The sequence below is a fragment of the Zerene cesonia genome, unplaced genomic scaffold, assembly GCF_012273895.1.
Source record: "Zerene cesonia ecotype Mississippi unplaced genomic scaffold, Zerene_cesonia_1.1 Zces_u006, whole genome shotgun sequence".
NCBI lineage: Eukaryota > Metazoa > Arthropoda > Insecta > Lepidoptera > Pieridae > Zerene > Zerene cesonia.
Window position 1 is genome coordinate 1,660,876 of NW_024045136.1, and position 17,221 is coordinate 1,678,096.

Consider the following 17,221-nt stretch of genomic DNA (forward strand, 5'->3'; position numbering starts at 1 on the left):
GCTGGTCAAAATTGGCGACAAAGAGCCAACGACCGGGCTCAGTGGCGTGCTATGAGAGAAGTATGATGATGGTGATGATGTTAAAAGAACAATTTTTCAACAATGACTTGCAAAAAAAACTTAATAACGAAATTATAACTCGTCAACAAACCAACCAATGTTTAATCACGCTATTTAGTTCCTCAATTATTAAATAAACTTGATTTGGATTTAAAAAAAAGCATAAATATTAATAATAACAAAGCTAAACTTAAATTACATTATCTGAACAACCTGTATGTGTCTTTGATGTAGTAATGTTAACGCAATTTGGGTATTTAGAAATAATTTCACCATTCTTCCCTTTTGTTTGATAATGTTATAGCAGTTGCTCGTCAAAAAATAACTAAACTGTAATTGTGTTGCTTGTAGAGGTTGACATGAATAAATCTTTTAATATATGTTGTGGTAAACTTGTTTGCATGCCGGACAAGTCATTGTAGTTTATCTCATTTAATGTTGATTATGGATTTTATTTTAAAATAAAAAATAGTATACTATATACTTTTTAGAAAATCAGACAACCCAGGATAAGCCATCTTGGCGCATGAGAACGAGCAGAGCTGACTTCAAATAAAGGGATAAGGGAAAGGAAAGAAGATATAATATTATATGTTAAGATATCTTTACTATTCACCAGAATAAGAAACTTATATGCTTACTGTATATTGGATTGTTTGTAAACATACAAGAAGTTTTTATACATTTGAAACGATTTACTGACCAGCCTGTGTATTTCCATAGAAAATGCAGATGGAATATTGAAATATCTTCATATTCAAGAGATAATTTTTCGGTTTGTCTTGCATTCATTCAGTAAACTGATTCACAATGAACTTTGTTCATAAATATATCAAAATTTTCACATAAACACCAGAGGTAATTTCACCACCCAATTAACGGCAAAATCTTAAGCTACGACTGCAAACACCATTCATTTTATCACCAATTTCGACAACAATGATTTGACAAGAGATAAACAGAAGTAATCATCAAAAAAACTAGTTACCATAACTAACGAAAACATTATAACCTAAAACCTAAAAACAACACGCTGTGAACAATACGAACAGAAGGAACAGACCCAGCAAAAACCTAGATTTATATAGAATTTTAAGATTAGTTATGCTATCTTTGAAACTTGGTCTTTCTAGAATAAATAAAAACTCACGAATTCAAAACGACAAGTACCGAACATAGACTTTATGCTACACAATTCATTAAGACAATACCACAATTAACCACAATCACAATTACCCATATTAATTATTATTTATTAAGAATTAGAATTTAGAAGGGGTAAAGATATTTAAATCGGTCGCTGTTGTAAATAATTCGCATTTCGCAACAGATTAAGAACTAGTTACTACTGATTCGCATTTTGCACCAGTGTTGCCACTTTGTTTTACTAAAAAGTGCAAGGTTTTCTGGTTCAATTATCTTATATCTACGATTTTCATGAAATTTAGTATATAGGGGGTTTCGGGGACGAAAAATCGATCTAGATAGGAATCTTTTTTAGAAAATGTCATATTCGTGTTTTATCGACTTAAACTTACTTTTTTAACAAATAGGAGCGTTTGAGTAGTCCCAATTTATTATGAAAAATATTATTCATATTTCATCATTTTATTAGTATGTAATTCGTACTTAAATATAATTTCCAAAAAACACAATTTATAAAAAAACAAAAAAAAGAAATACCGAGCAAAGCTCGGTCATCCAGGTACTAATTCTTTAATCAGATTGTTCCGAGGCCTAGCATTTCAATGATTAGAACTTCAATGGCCAATTAAAACGCCAAGTTTTTAAACAAACCCTTCTTTGGCATGGAGTAAAAGGAATAAAAAATGCAAATTTCGAGATAATTGCTAAAGGTACGAAAAAGAATGCCCTTTTGGGGCTAAAGAATAGAAACGAATTAAATGACTTGAAAGCCCTACATTCTGCCAGAAATAGCTAAAATGGCAACACCTAATTGTACTTTCCAAGTTTTGTTTTTTCCATTCTTGCCATAAATGAGAAGAATTTTCTGTTACAATACCAGTTTCAACTGTCAAGTAATAAGTTACAGATTTCTTTTTTTCTTATATAATGGCAATAAGTTTCAACTATTTGCCAGTGTTAAGTATATAAAGGTAGGGAAATAACTTTCATAACAAACTTTCTTTAAAGATTTAAGCATACGTATAATCAGAGAAGCAGTACTTATCACTTTTGATTACCAAATATTGAAACACTAATATAAATACTTTAATAAAAATTGCATTACGTAAAATAAAATCTAGCACAACTTCTATAGTATTATAAATCTTCTGTTATAGTAAAGGTACAATGATTATTTACAATTTTATATTATAAAAACAAATAAAATTATCAATGACTTCAAACAATTTTACAGGATTAAGAGACAATTGATAGATATAGGGAAGGATGTACCAAGTAATTGAAGAGATGAATATAAAAAGGAATGATCATGCAACGGTCAGGAAATAATATATAATTCAGATTGCAACATCTAGAGTACATTGTTTGCAGTTTTAATTTGATCATTTGTATAATTTTTTATAATTTCACAGATTAAAGAGAATCAATGCGTTTGACGTAAGCACTACCACTACGTAAGTACTATCTTGAATGATAACGACAAATGTTTTTAAATATTTATAAAATAAATAAACTGGCATTAACATTGAAAAAATATCATTTTTTATGATAGAATATTAAAACTCGCAAAAGATGTGATATCTAGCCATTAATAAATTCATAGATATAACTAAAGCTCAATTGTGTGAATGGTGTGACCATAGATTATACACTTATATAGTTTTCAAACGTCAAACTTGAAACTAAAAATATGAAACTTGAAACTAGATATTACTGCCATCTAGTGATCTATTTGGGCTCGGTCCTAAAGTTGATGTGTACCGTGACATAGATAGCATGATAACTTACGTATTCATCAAATGTATGGAAGTGACATACCCCTGACCTTGAACTACCTGTGACCTTTTAAAAATGAACTCTTATAGTTATATTGTTAATTATAATAATAACGGACAGTATCTATATATTTTTAATATACACATGCATTTATCATAATAATAAATACATTGAAGTCGTAATTGATAGTTTTATTTTTAAAAACTTATCAGTTGATCTAAATGAACCCTGATATCAAATTATGGATAATCTGTGTGCATTATATAGAAAAACCAATGCGTAGCAATAGGTATTCCCAAAATTTGAAGGCGGTTTCTTTGTGTAATGCATTTTATTAATTCAAGTATGGGACATTGCATATTATATTTTAAAGAGATTGCTTACAGAAGAATTTTATTATATTTTCATATAAATAACAAGTTTAATTTCGCGACAGAAACAGTTGTACTCTAAAACTCAATGGCGGGAAAACAGAAAAATGTGGGTTTATTTATTATAAGCAAAATTTTTCAGAATTCATGGGATTTTTGTGAACGTATATGCCCACAGTTTATAGTTATAAGTTACTACATTAAATCGGACAGACGATGATACAATCGACTTATTTATTAATATTATAATGTCGTGATTACGACGGAGGTCAACGTTAAGGAAAATAAAACACAGTTGTCTATGTTTAAACGTTAAGTGACCATCGTGACGGTACGACGTGATGCTGGATTTAAAACCGTGAGTCTTTGTTTTTATTATTTACTTAATAGCACTTGTATATCGTTATTTATATTAGAATAACAAATATATATTGAATTTTCATTAGCGATTAATAGAATATGTCGGCTATATATAAACGTGATGTGTTTCGCTTGTCTAAATCTTATAACTTTTGAGATACCAACAACTCACTATTTAGTATTTGGACAAATAATACTTTAAACATAGTTTGATAAAACTTATAAACACGTTTTTATGATACAATCAACTAAATCCTCTCACTTGCTCTTACACAGAGTATACGTAACTTATTTAATCCCAGCCATCTTAATTACGATAATAAGGTAAATTCATGAAGTTATTGTATTGTCACGGATCTTTGATTGGTATACAAAGTATGAATGTAATTGTAATTTTAAAGTGCGTCAGTATCGTGTCTCAAGGAATGGGAGAAGCTAATGAAAACATGTTAAAATTATACAAGATTTATGGATGATGCTAAGTAAATTTTATTATCTACTATAGACATGATAAGTACTTTAGATAATTTCGGTTTATTACTTGCGGAGGGTTTTACCCGACTGCGGTTAAAGATGTGTTATTGTTTTAAGTGAAGTATATGTATGTTTCTTATTATGTTACGATGACCTATGACCTTTGTGTAGATAAATGCAAATAAGACCTAAAAAGAGACTTATTTATTATGAAATATAAGAGAACTAGCTTTTGCCCGCGGCTTCGTACGCGTTTAATTGAGAGTTGTTAAATATATATTTTTATACATATAAACCTTCCTCTTGAATCACTTTATCTATAATAAAAACCATCAAAACCCGTTGCGTTGTTTAAAAGATTTAAGTATACATATAGACATTGGGGCAGAGAAAGCGACTTTATGTAATACTATGTAGTGATAAGCGAAATGTCTTAATTTCTTATAATATACTAGTTGCCACCGGCAAACGCTGTTTTGCCTTACTCTTATCATTTAGGGGGATGAAAAATAGATGTTGGCCGATTCTCATAGATACTGGATAAGCACAAAAAATCTCATCAAAATCGGTCAAGCCGTTTCGGAGGAGTATGGCAACGAAAACTGTGACACGAGAATTTTATATATTAGAAGATTTTAACACTAGGCTCGAGTTCAAATTCTTCGCGTTTTACGCCATTGCTTTTGCTCCGTCTGTGTGTCTGTGTGTTAGATCTTTAAAACTACGCAACAGATTTTGATGGGATTTTTAAACTAGATAGAGTTACTCAAGAGGAAATTTTATATACGTACTAGCTGCGCCCCGCGGTTCCACCCGCAAAAGTCTGTATCCCGTAGTAATATCGGGATAAAAAGTTGCCTATGTGTTATTCCAGTTATCCAGCTATCTACCTACCAAATTTCATTGCAATCGGCTGACTAGTTTTTTCGTGAAAGAGTAACTAACGTCCATACATACATCCATCCACACTTCCAAAATTTCGCGTTTATAACATTAGTAGGATAATATTATAAAATATATACTATTATAAAATATACTACTAATAACTAATCACTTGAATAAATTTTAATTACAAGTACGTGATAATGTTTCATTCAAGATTATTTACGGTCTATAATTATTATATAGTACCTAGTACCTATAATAGTATAAGTCTGGGACATCGGCCACGTTATTTATATGAAAATACTAGCTGCGCCGCGCGGTTTCACCCGCGTAAGTCTGTATCTCGTAGGAATATCGGGATAAAAGCCTATGTGCTATTCAAGTTGTCCAGCTTACTATGTACCAAATTTCATTGCAATTGGTTCAGCAGTTTTTGCATGAAAGAGCAACAAACACACACGCACATTCATACAAAATTTCGCATTTATAATATTAGTAGGACTAGTAGGATTAGTGTATGTATGTATGTATAATCTATGTGTTTCACCGCGTAAAACATAGACTTTATCACTATAATATGATCTAGCTGCCTAGACATTTTTTTTTTATGTCATAGCGGGCAACTGTGCTGGTGGTTCGCCTGATGGTAAGCGATCACCACCGCCCATGAACATTCGCAGAAGCTCAGACCTCTGAGAATGCGCTGCCCGCTTTTAAGGGAAAAGGGATGAGGAAAGGATTGATGAATGGAAAAAAGGAATGGACTGGGAAGGGCTAGGACAAGGAAATAGGCCTCCGGCATAAAAATGCTCTAAGCAATACTATAAAATCCATACTAAAATTATTGAGATCTGAATGAGACAAGCCCACGAGTACACTCGCCTTTAATTATTGCTAAATGAAATATTGCCATTGTAACGAATGTTAATTGAGTTTGTAATTTAGAAATTAAAACTTTTTAACGGATTTTAAACGCGATTTATTCATTATATTATTAACCCGACGTTTCAAACACTTTACAGCGAGCGTGGTCACGGGGAGACTGATATAATGAATAAATCGCGTTTAAAATCCGTTAAAAAGTTTTTAATTTCTAAGAGTATAATTTGTTTATCTACATTCTACACTATCTAAACTAATATTAAAAAAGGAAGAATTTGCATTCTTGTTTGTTTGTTTGTAATGGATAAACTCAAAAACTACTGAATCGATTTAGAAATTTTGAAAGAATAGAAAAAATTTGATCACGAGGCGGGATTCGAACACGCGTTTATTGCCAAACCGTAGCAAAAAACGCGGGTTCGAATCCCGCCCTGTGATCAAATTTTTTTTTCTTTTAAAATGTCTCATTTATAAAAGCATATTAATGCTATAAAACTAAAAATTTAATACTGGACCTATTTCTTAAACTCTCTCACTGTTAGAAAGCTGCAACTTTGCTGAGTGAAATAAGAGGAAGGCTATAGGCTATATATGTACCACGGGCGAAGCCGGGGTGAACAGCTAGTAATCTATACATTACGACTAAAGTGTCTGTTGATTTCAAAACTTAAAACTTAGGCATATAACAGATGTGATAATAATTCGTGTCTTTATACGGCTAAGGTCAAGTAACGAAGATGTATATTCTTTCTTCTTAAACTAGCGATCCGCCCCGGCTTCGTCCGTGGTACATATATAGCCTATAGCCTTCCTCAATAAATGGGCTATCTAACACTGAAAGAATTTTTCAAAATGGACCAATAGTTCCGGAGGTTAGTGCGTTCAAACAAACCAACTCTTCAGCTTCATAATATTACTATAGATTGGTTGCTGCATTGCTGACGGGGAGCCCCTTAGGCCACTTTTACTGTTTTTAATTTTTATATGTATTTTGTTTTAGATATAAGTATATTATATTTTAAGTGGCGGCAAATAATAATAAAAAAAAGTATTTCTATCTCTAATTCTTTTTCTTTTAAGGGGCACAGATAACATAATGGGTTCCTTAATAAAACCTTCCTCGAGGTTATAATGCCATAATAGGTATTGTAACCTCTAGGAAGAGGGAATTTCCCTTAGGTTTTTATCATATTATTTTAGCCTGGGGTTTTTACAGGTTTCTTTAACTATCGGGGAGTTCCAAGTTATTTTATCGCACACTTATATAGATTAATATTTATTTTGTATAATTAATTATAGGCTAATGAGAAAATAAACATACATTTTGTTTAATCAAGGAGTTTTTATGATAATGCCACAGTCTAATATTTAAACAGTCGTTCAACAAACGTTTTAGTATGGGAGTTCAAGGGATTTTGGAATTTTCTTGAGCGCATTAGATTCCTCGTTCACACTGTATGTTACAAATGTGAAAGTTTGTTTAGATGTTTGCCCGTCAATCACACTGAAACAGCTCAACGGATTTGTGAAATTTGGTATACATACAGGGTATTTCTTGTGTGATAGGATACTTTTTGACGTGACAACGTCTTAAATTAGGTTGCGGCTCGGAGTCACTCATGAAAAAGTGTAACGCCCGGTAACGTTACGATGAGTCACCGAACTATGATCGGTTCGCCGCGCGCGCAGCACTAGAGAATTAGGCGCATTGAATCGGCGCGTGCTTGTGTCTCTGTCTCTGTCTTTTTAGTAAACAAAATATATTTTCTATAGTTAAAATTTGTGCAATTCTTATTTTCATTCAATTCCTTGTTCCTATTGTGCAATTTAATAATATTCATACCAATAAATATTCTACCGAGAAAAAGACGTTGTCACGTAAAATCTTCGCCCGTAAAACCGACTTTACAGGCAACCATTTTTTATCTCGATTAAATGCTCCCTTGAGAATAGCAATCTGGATATCCCGACGGAGCCGGGACGAACGTCTCTTGATACTTAAGATAGAAGAAGATACCTTACTCGTTGAATAGTACCTCCAGCTGTCACCAACTCGGGCCACTAGGGGGCGTGTTTTACGTTTACATCATAACTTTATCTTCTGGTATTGAGTTATGAGAGTCGTGACATATTCTAGAAATCTAGACGTGGCTTTTGTTCTAGAAGATCAAAAGTGTTGTATAGAAGTAAACTCCCGTGTCCCCTAGTGGGGTATGGGGCAGATGATATACATCTGTTTCACTGATCGATTTTTTATGGACAAGTAGGTGATCCTTCCGTGTCTTGCCCGACCGAGACATTTTTTTTACGTCCCCACCGGGCATCGAACCCAGGACCCCTCTTCTAAGCTCAACCTCTGTACCAAGGAGGCGCTCGTACAGGCGATTGCACTACTGTATGCTGGTATTTATACTGTGACTAGCTGTTGCCTGCAGCTGTGCACGTAATTTGGAGATTTTTAATAGATGTTATTATACATATAAACCTTCAGGTTGAATCACTCTATCTATTAAAAAAGCCTGTGAAAATCCGTTGCGTAATTTTAAAGATTTAAGCATACATAGGGACATATGGACAGGCAGAGATCAGGTTTTATTGTGGTAGTCGAGAACGCTTCGGCACGAATTGGGCCAGCTCGCACCGGGGAAGCACCACACCCCCACAGAAAACCGGCGTGAAATGGTGGCATGCCACTGTGTTTCGTACGGTGAGTGGGGGAGCCGGAGGCCCGTTTCCTTTTCCTCACCCGCCCCAGTCCATTCCTTCTTTCCAGTCGTTAATCCATTCCTTTTCCCTTACCCCAAAAAAGCGGGCAGCGCATTCGCAGAGGCCCTACCTTTGCGAATGTTCATGGGCGGTGGTGATCGCTTACCATCAGGCGAACCACAAGCTCAGTTGCCCGCTATGACATAAAAAAAAAAAAAGAGAAAACTTCTTTATTTTACACAATATAGCGATTATGACGTATTTTATTCGATGTATTTTAAGTTCACTTGCTAAAAATCATTTCAGTTATATATACGAAAAAGCTTAATAATTAATTACCAACTAATTGTATATAACTATTTATTAATTTTGAAGATAACGCAATAAATGTTACCAGTTACAGATTGTTAAAGTTTTCATTTATATAACACTAGCTTTTGCCCGCGGCTTCGCACGCGTTAAATTCGGGGTAGTTCAACAGATTTTATTATACACATACACCTTCCTCTTGTATTATTCTATCTGTCACAAAAAACTCTATCAAAATCCGTTGGGTAGTTTTGAAGTAGAAGGATACATAAGGACATAGGTACAGAGAAAGCGACTTTATTTTATACTATGTGAAACTGACGATGTTGGAGGTCATATGAGGTCATATCTTATATAATACACGCCTTTCATTATTCCTACTAATATTATAAATGCGAAAGTAACTCTGTCTGTGTGTCTGTCTGTTACGCTTTCACGCCTAAACCACTGAACCAATTTTTTGTAATTTGGTATGGTAGGTAGAACTGAACTTGGGAAAGGGCATAGTATAATTTTTATCGAGAAAAAATGGTAGATGGAGTTGAAATAGGGAGATGAAAGCGATATAATCAAATTCCCTAAATTTCCCGCAAAGCTACTTAACAATAAATTCGTAGTAAAATAATAATGAGTTGCCTTTATGTGTATTTATAAGCATTACAGAATTTTTGTTCGCGTGATTAAGAATAACATCGGTCCTGGGGTTTGGCCCCACATATTTACCGTTCCTGGGTTTTCCGGGATCAAAACTATCCTTTGTCCTCTCCAGGGTCTCAAACTCTGTGGCAAATTTTATTCATCCTACTATTATAATCCTACTAATATCATAAATGCGAAAGTTTGTAAGGATGTGTGGGTGTTTGTTGCTCTTTCACGCAAAAACTACTGAACCGGTTACAATGAAATTTGATGCGAACACAGCTGGACAATTGGAATAAAATATAGGCAACTTTTTAATCTGATATTCCTACGGGATACGGACTTACGCGTGTGAAACCGCGGGGCGCAGCTAGTCCTACTAATATTATAAATGCGAGTGTTTGTAAGGATGTGTGTGTGTTTGTTGCTCTTTCACGCAAAAACTACTGAACCGGTTTCAATGAAATTTGGTACGTAGACAGCTGGACAACTGGAATAACATATAGGCAACTTTTTATCCCGATATTCCAACGGGATAACTTACGCGGCTGAAACCGCGGGGCGCAGCTAGTCCTACTAATATTATAAATGCGAGTGTTTGTAAGGATGTGTGTGTGTTTGTTGCTCTTTCACGCAAAATCTACTGAATCGATTGCAATGAAATTTGGTACGTAGACAGCTGGACAACTGGAATAACATATAGGCAACTTTTATCCCGATATTTCTACGAAATACGGACTTACGCGTGTGAAACCGCGGGGCGCAGCTAGTAATTGATAACAGTAAGATAGTAGGTATAGCAGCGAAAAGATTGCGACCAAAAGCTTCTTTAAAGCTTTAAAGCTTCTTTAAATTGGCCTAAACTCGCTATATGCCCCGACTAGAGCAAAGAGACTTTAGAAAAGAAATTAAAGACTTTTGACGGATTTAAAACGCGATTTAGTCATTAAATTTTCTAAACCAACGTTTAAAAGTCTTTAATTTCTACATTAATAACACTCGCGTAAAATAAAGCATGAGAATATAGTATACATTATTTAAATTTCTTCTCCCGCCAAATTAAATGTCTAAAAATAAGCAGAAATAAAAAATCTGTTTTTGTTTATTTAGAAAACCCGAATCAAAACTAAAAGCATGATCACAAAAAGTCTAACACAAGAAGTAGGTACCAATACATTAATAATTATTAGATATTTTTATTAGCACTTCAAATTGATCAATCTATACAAAAAGTCCCTAACAACAAAACGAATTAATATAAATAAGCCTTTATTAAATTTTGACGATAACGCGCCAAATTCTTATATTACGTCAGTCTACGCCACAGATTCATGTTTTTTTTTTAGCACAGACTATGCAAATAAAACAGTTTAGCAAGAACGAGTTATTATAATAAAATGTTAAAGCTGTTTGGACAACGCGCTAAAAAGATTCTACTAAGTGTGTTGACACGGATTTTTATATGATTATTGTGGTATAAGGGTTTGTCCGCGGTTTTGATTGCATTTCATTTTATTGAGGGTCTTTACATTATTTATGATAACGTGTTAGTTCAAGCTTAAACATTTATGTCAGAGATAAGAACATAGACATTTTTCGGGGGTTCTTTTATACTGCGCCCCGCGATTTCACCCGCGTAAGCCCGTATCCCGTAGGAATATCCGGATAAAAGTTTTAAGTCCAGCTATCTACATACCAAATTTCATTGCAATTGGTTCAGTAGTTTTTGCGTGAAAGAGCAACAAATACACACACATCCTTACAAACGTTCGCATTTATAATATTAGTAGGATAAAGCAGAGGAAGCAATTTATATGATTACATAAAAACTGTCTGAACTGGCCGGAGCCGGCAACTAATTACACGATTTAAGGTCTCTTCAATAGTAATTCTAATTTATTAAATAAGTTTTTGATCTTTAAAGTTTATATTTCACATGTTAAGTGTGATGTCCCATGACCCGTAGTGGGGTATGGGGCAAATAATATACACCTGTTTCACTGATCGATTTTCTTTATGGACAAGTAAGTTCTGTGTCCTGCCAGACATTGCTTTTTTTATGGGTCTCCGTAGGGAATCGAACCGAGGACCACTCGGTTATACATCCACGTGTAAACCACTGTACCATAAATGTAGCTTATCCTATCCTACTAATATTATAAATGCGAAAGTTTGTCAGGATGAATGTATGTATATGTGTATACTTGTTACTCTTTCACGCAAAAGCTACTGAACTGATTGCAATGAAATTTGGTACATAGATAACTGGACAACTGGAATAACAGATAGGCAACTTTTTATCCCGATATTCCTACGGAAAACGGACTTACGCGGGGCGCAGCTAGTAAAATATATATTATGATGATTTTAAAAATATATGTTTTTAATACTTATGACCCGTATCATACAGCTTAGCCTCGATTCAGTACTTTTGAGTACATTTTAACCCTTTAAACACGCGTTTATTAACTTTACCTGTATGTTTGTATGCAACTGACTCTAATAGATTAAAATTGACCCACATTAATTGGACTAACTTAATTCAAACTTTGTACACTTATCAGGGTCGGTGAGATATTTTTATGTCATAAGCGGGCAACTGAGCTGGTGGTTCGCTTGATGGTTAGCGATCACCACCGCCCGTGGACATTCACAGAGGTAGTGCCTCTGCGAATTCGCTACCCGCTTTTAATGGGGACAATTGGAAAGAAGGAATGGTTGGCCAATCGTCAATATTCTCCTTTTACCTTAAGGGGATGTTAAGGGAAGGGAAGGGTGAGGAAAAGGAAACAAAATACAATAATATTACGAGTTTATCTCATTATCCTGTTTAGTATAGCCAGCATTAAATAATTACCTTACGTATACTCTGTATAAGAGCAAGTGAGACAATTTAGTTGATTCTATGATAAGCGGGTTTTCAGTTTGTATAATGTGTATTTATTTTAAATACCGTCAAAATGTGATGTTTCGGACTACTCGTGCGCCGTGACTGCGCTTGCTAAATGTTTGAATCGTCGCTAAATTGTATATCGAACTAGTAAACCCGGCCAGGCGCTGCTGTGGCAAAATTAATTGTTAATTATATATTATTGGGACAATTAATCGAAATAAAAACTGTCCTATAGAAATTAAAAACTTGTCAACGTATTTTAAACGCGATTTATTCATCCCTACTAATATTATAAATGCGAAAGTAACTCTGTCTGTCTGTCTGTCTGTTACGCTTTCACGCCAAAACCACTGAACCGATTTTGACAAAATTTGATATGAAGATAGAAATGAACTTGGGAAAGAACATAGGATACTTTTTAACGCGAAAAAAGGGTAGAAAGGGTTGAAAGAGGGGATGAAAGTTTGTATGAAAGTTCGTTATTGTCAAACCGATTTTGATGAAACTTGGTATGAAGATGGAGTTAAGCGTGGGAAAGAACAAACCATACTTTTTGATGCGAAGAAAATACTCCTTACCATGTCGCGCGATATAAGCGAATTCTACGCGGGCGAAGCCGCGGGCGAAAAGCTAGTTAAATTATAAACCCAACGTTTCGAACACTATACAGCGAGCGGGAGACTACGCGCTCCACACCACTAATTAATTTCTAAATGTATATATAATACTCGCGTAAATCAAACGGAAGAAAATACCAACTATCCTATATCTTACGTTGGAACAAATTACACATAAAATGCCAAATCAAAATAGGTTGAGTTGGTGAAGAGTTCATTCGGAACGTACATCATAACACTGGATTTTTATATATTAAGAAGATAAATAAATAAATCATCATCCGTCGTTTGAAATACATCAATAATCCTTGAATTACTAAAATAATCAAAAAATACGTTTATTCACCGTTTTCCTCAACATATTGAGATATTCTAAAAAACCCGATTGTTGTATAAATAAAGAAGACGAGTGTACAAGGTCAATACTTGTTTTAGTCCGGTTATAGAGAAGGTGAAGCGAGGTTACACGCGGTCATGTAATAGATGGGTTTATGCAACTGAAGGATTCTTCTAGAAAAAAGGTCACTGATATGGGACATTCTAGAATGGAACTGAATGACAACAATTTCGCTTTTAAATTTAATAGTTGCTGGATGACCGAGCTTTGCTCGGTTTAACGTGAATTAAGGAGACACAAAACAATATAAACAATTAGTCTAACCTCAAAGCAAACACTCATTTACTTCGTTACTTAATTAATAATAATTATTCGCCAAAAAATAGTATTATTATTCGCCAATAGATGTCAGGAAGAGTCATACGAGTTACGCCCGAAACTGACCGCCTCCTTGGTACCGTGGTTAACGCGTGAGCGTAGAAGCGAGCGATCCAGGGTTCGATTCCCGGTGGGGACGCACTAAAAATGTCTCGGTCTGGCAGGACACAGAGGGCTGATCACCTACTTGTCCATAAACAAAATTGATTTACTTACTACGTACCATGGTGGCGGTCTAGCAGTGATTCTCATTAAATTTTTTTATTCGATGCAATTCCTAATTCGCTAATGGATTATCGTATATATGTAAATGGACTATAAGGAAACTCAAAAGGTAAATAATCACTGAATTAAATTTAAAAAGCAATAAAGATATTCATTAAATAATTTTTGGTTTATTAGCCCCAAATTACAATACATACTTCCATCTTTATAGCAAGTTTTATATAGTGCGACTAAGAGCTGTAATAATTTGATTTTTATTGTATTAACTAGCTCTCCGCCCGCGGCTTCGCCTACGTGGAATTCGGTTATATCGATTTCATCTCCCTATTTCAACTCCTTCTACCATTTTTTCTCGATAAAAATTATCCTATGCCCTTTATCAAGTTCCGTTCTACCTTCATTCCAAATTACAAAAAAATTGATTAAATGGTTTAGGCGTGAAAGCGTAACAGACAGACAGACAGACAGAGTTACTTTCGCATTTATAATATTAGTGGGGATACGATTGAAAAACATTACCCTCCTTCGTCGCTGTCGGGTAGTGATAAATAGGAACGTACAATATATTGTTTATAGTTTCTCGTTGTAATTAATAACAGATTAAATGACTTCTAAGTATTGTCATTATTTACCAACTCGGACGTTTTTTCCGACTTGATAAAAAGCTGAGTTAATCTTAGCAAAATGAAAATGTTTATGATTCAGATATCTAGCAATAAACACAATTAATTTGTTTATGTTATGATTTAAATATTATCTATATTTATTACTAGCTGCGCCCCGCGGTTTCACCCGCGTAAGTCCGTATCCCGTAGGAATATCGGGTTAAAAGTTGCCTATATGTTATTCCAGTTGTCCAGCTGTCTACGTAACAAATTTCATTGCAATCGGTTCAGTAGTTTTTGCGTGAAAGAACAACAAACACACACACATCCTCACAAACTTTCTCATTTATAATATTCGTAGGATTAGTTATTTATTCTAGCAAAAAACTATGTAAAAACATCCATTTCATTTTTAAAGACATTTCCAATGACATTTACATTTTCGTAAATTTTTTTATGTCTTAAAGTGAAGTCCCGTGCCCCCTGGGGTATGGGGCAGATGATATACATCTGTTTCACTGATCGATTTTTTATGGACAAGTAGGTGATCAACCTTCTGTGTCCTGCCCGACCGAGACGTTTTTTTTATTGTGCGTACCTGGAATCGAACCCAAGACCCCTCGGTTCTACGCTCACGCGTTAACCACTATACCAAAGAGACAATTTTTTATGCCTTAGTTATATGGTATCGTATTATTTTTGACAAATAAAATATACCCTATAAGTTGAATTATACCTCATTATTATCTTTTACCATATAAGTTGTTTTTTAAACATCTGCCGAGCGGTTTTCCATGTTTCGTGGCTTAGCTCGCGTTCGAATTGTAAATTTAAACCATTCCCGAATTCACCTATATCAATTTCAATTTCATCAAAAAAGGTCCAGCCGTTCAGGAGGTGCTCGTCGAACAAACGCGCACAGAAATACAAAAGATGATGAGTAAAAATGATGATGTTAATTTCAGATGAACAAATTAATAATACTGTTCGCGGTGTGCTCCCTGGCCCACGGCAGGGCGCAGAATGAAAACACGACCGGTGATCTGGATGCGATAATACGCGAATTGTTCGGTACACCCAGTACACCATCATCAGGGAACGCGGTCACCAGTGCCAGCACCAGCCAAGCGACGCCCTCCACCATCGTGCCGCCGCCGAAAGGTGAGATTTTATGAAGATTTTTTTCTGTGTCACAGTCGGCAAAGGAGCTGGTGGGACGCCTGATGGTAAGCGCTACCACCGCCCATGGACATTTGGAGAGACGTAAGGTCCATTGCAGACCTTACGCCTTTACAAATGGATTGCCGACTTTGAATTGGTAAGGGATTAAGAAAGGATTGTCGAGAGGAATAAAGGAAAGGACTGGGAAGGGTAAGGAAAAGGATATGGGCCTCCAGCTCCCCCACTCACCGAACGAAACACAGCAGAATGCTATTTCACGCCGGTCTTCTGTGGGTGTGGTACATCCCCGGCGCGAGCTGGCCCAATTCGTACCAAAGCGTGCTCGACTACCACATACAACACTTCCACCCAAGTTGGCAAAGAAAAATCTCAGGACAATGATATATTTCATCGTGTAGAAAAGGGGCTTATGGGGGCTCTCTGGCCTCCTAACTATCTCCAGACGCAAAATCATACAATAAAATTACGACGTGAAGGAAAGACAAACAGTCACACACACGAACACACACACACACACACACAATACACTTTCGCATCTATAATAAAAGTAAGGATGTAAGGATGGGTAAAGGCCTCGTATCGTTGCTCGTAAGATGTGGGCTATGAAGGAATATCTATCTTTATTCATAAAAACCTATACATGAAATAAAACAGTAGACCATTTCTGTCTATTAAATATAAAAAAGAATGACTGCCATGCAATATGTGTGCTATAGACTTATTATTATTTCACATTATTAGATATTTTTAGCATTAGCATTTTTTCTATTCTTTCAAAATTTCTCATTAGAAGCATTTCAATGCTATAAAACTAAAAATTTAATTTAACAAAGGCCGCGTTCCATCGATACAATATTGTAATCATTGAAATAACGTTTCGTATTGGTTGTGTGGGTTCTTAATCATCTCAATAGATAACATGGGGTATCTTAGGCACATAAAACCGTAAGAGTAGAAGAAATTGGATTACTGTCGCGGGATCACGGGTGGTCGAGATGCTAGGCGTTGCTATGGTTTGGCAAAAAGACGCGGATTCGAATCCCGCCTCGTGATCAATTTTTTTCTATTCTTTGATAATGTATCGATAATTTATTTTCAGTTAACCAAGACACAGAGTACACTCCTTGCACCATGGAGAATGGAGGACAAGGAGAGTGTGTCAGATACTACCTCTGTAACACAAACAACTCAGTGATCACTGATGGTGTGGGCATTATCGATATAAGGTGAGAGATATACTGGATCCAGGGACACTGGAACCAGGGGATGGGGTGAAAGAATATAAGTTATCTTCTCACTTTATAGAGCAAGAGCCCGTGAGGGCCAGACCTTAGTTAAAGTATAAAATCTAAAAGTTTCTCTGTGTATGCCCACTA

General features: G+C 35.1%; 1 protein-coding gene across 2 annotated transcripts in view; it reads left to right on the plus strand.

The window, feature by feature from the left end:
• The first annotated feature begins 3,569 nt into the window (after nt 1–3,569).
• The window catches only part of LOC119838936 (phenoloxidase-activating factor 2-like), a 21,041-nt gene continuing 7,389 nt past the window's right edge, over nt 3,570–17,221 (plus strand). For both annotated transcript variants that reach the window (XM_038365082.1, XM_038365083.1), the window contains exons 1-3: nt 3,570–3,711; nt 15,629–15,824; nt 16,945–17,071. In XM_038365082.1, coding sequence (XP_038221010.1) covers nt 15,629–15,824; nt 16,945–17,071 — 323 coding nt within the window. In that variant the 5' untranslated portion in view covers nt 3,570–3,711. The remainder of the gene's footprint in view (nt 3,712–15,628; nt 15,825–16,944; nt 17,072–17,221) is intronic.